Below are 551 nucleotides of genomic sequence, written 5' to 3' on the forward strand. Positions count from 1 at the left end.
GGTTGTATTGCTGCAACAGATCCTTAGAGTTTGTATTATATTTTATTATATATTTTATTATATATTTTATTATATATTTTATTATATATTTTATAATATTTTATTATATTTTATTACATTTTATTTTCTGTGTGCAGCTGTTTCTGCGTGGTGTTGTATATGTGTTGTATTTTTCGCTGCTAGCTGAACACGGGATTCAACTCTTTGTTTCCTTCGGTGTATATAAATAAACATATATAAATAAAACTACATAATTTATATATTATTTATTTATTTATTTATTTTGTTTTATTGTGTGTATTTATGAGTGAAACGAGGAGAAACATAGCGAGCATCAGCCGCACCATTTTCTTTAGCTTTCTGTATCAACGCGTTTTCTTCTTTAATTGCCTCATCAGCTATTTGTGAATAACATTTGCCTTCTTCTGGTTTTGTGAGCTCTTCTTTTCTTCTCGCAGAAAAACCCAAACCCTCCACCGTTTCAGGGGTACTCTCCTCAGGAGGCAGCGTTGCTGCTGCTGCTGTTGCTGTTGCTGTTGCTGCTGCTGCTG

At 32.7% G+C, this 551-nt stretch overlaps 1 protein-coding gene across 1 annotated transcript in view; it reads right to left on the bottom strand.

Annotated features, from left to right (window-relative positions):
• Positions 1–496: 496 nt before the first annotated feature.
• The window catches only part of EMH_0020900 (uncharacterized protein), a gene marked incomplete at both ends in the record, with an annotated part of 1965 nt that continues 1910 nt past the window's right edge, over positions 497–551 (bottom strand). The window contains one exon of the mRNA XM_013501656.1: positions 497–549. Coding sequence (XP_013357110.1) covers positions 497–549 — 53 coding nt within the window. The remainder of the gene's footprint in view (positions 550–551) is intronic.

The sequence above is a fragment of the Eimeria mitis genome, genomic scaffold (assembly GCF_000499745.2).
Source record: "Eimeria mitis Houghton genomic scaffold, Emh_scaff729, whole genome shotgun sequence".
Classification (NCBI taxonomy): domain Eukaryota; phylum Apicomplexa; class Conoidasida; order Eucoccidiorida; family Eimeriidae; genus Eimeria; species Eimeria mitis.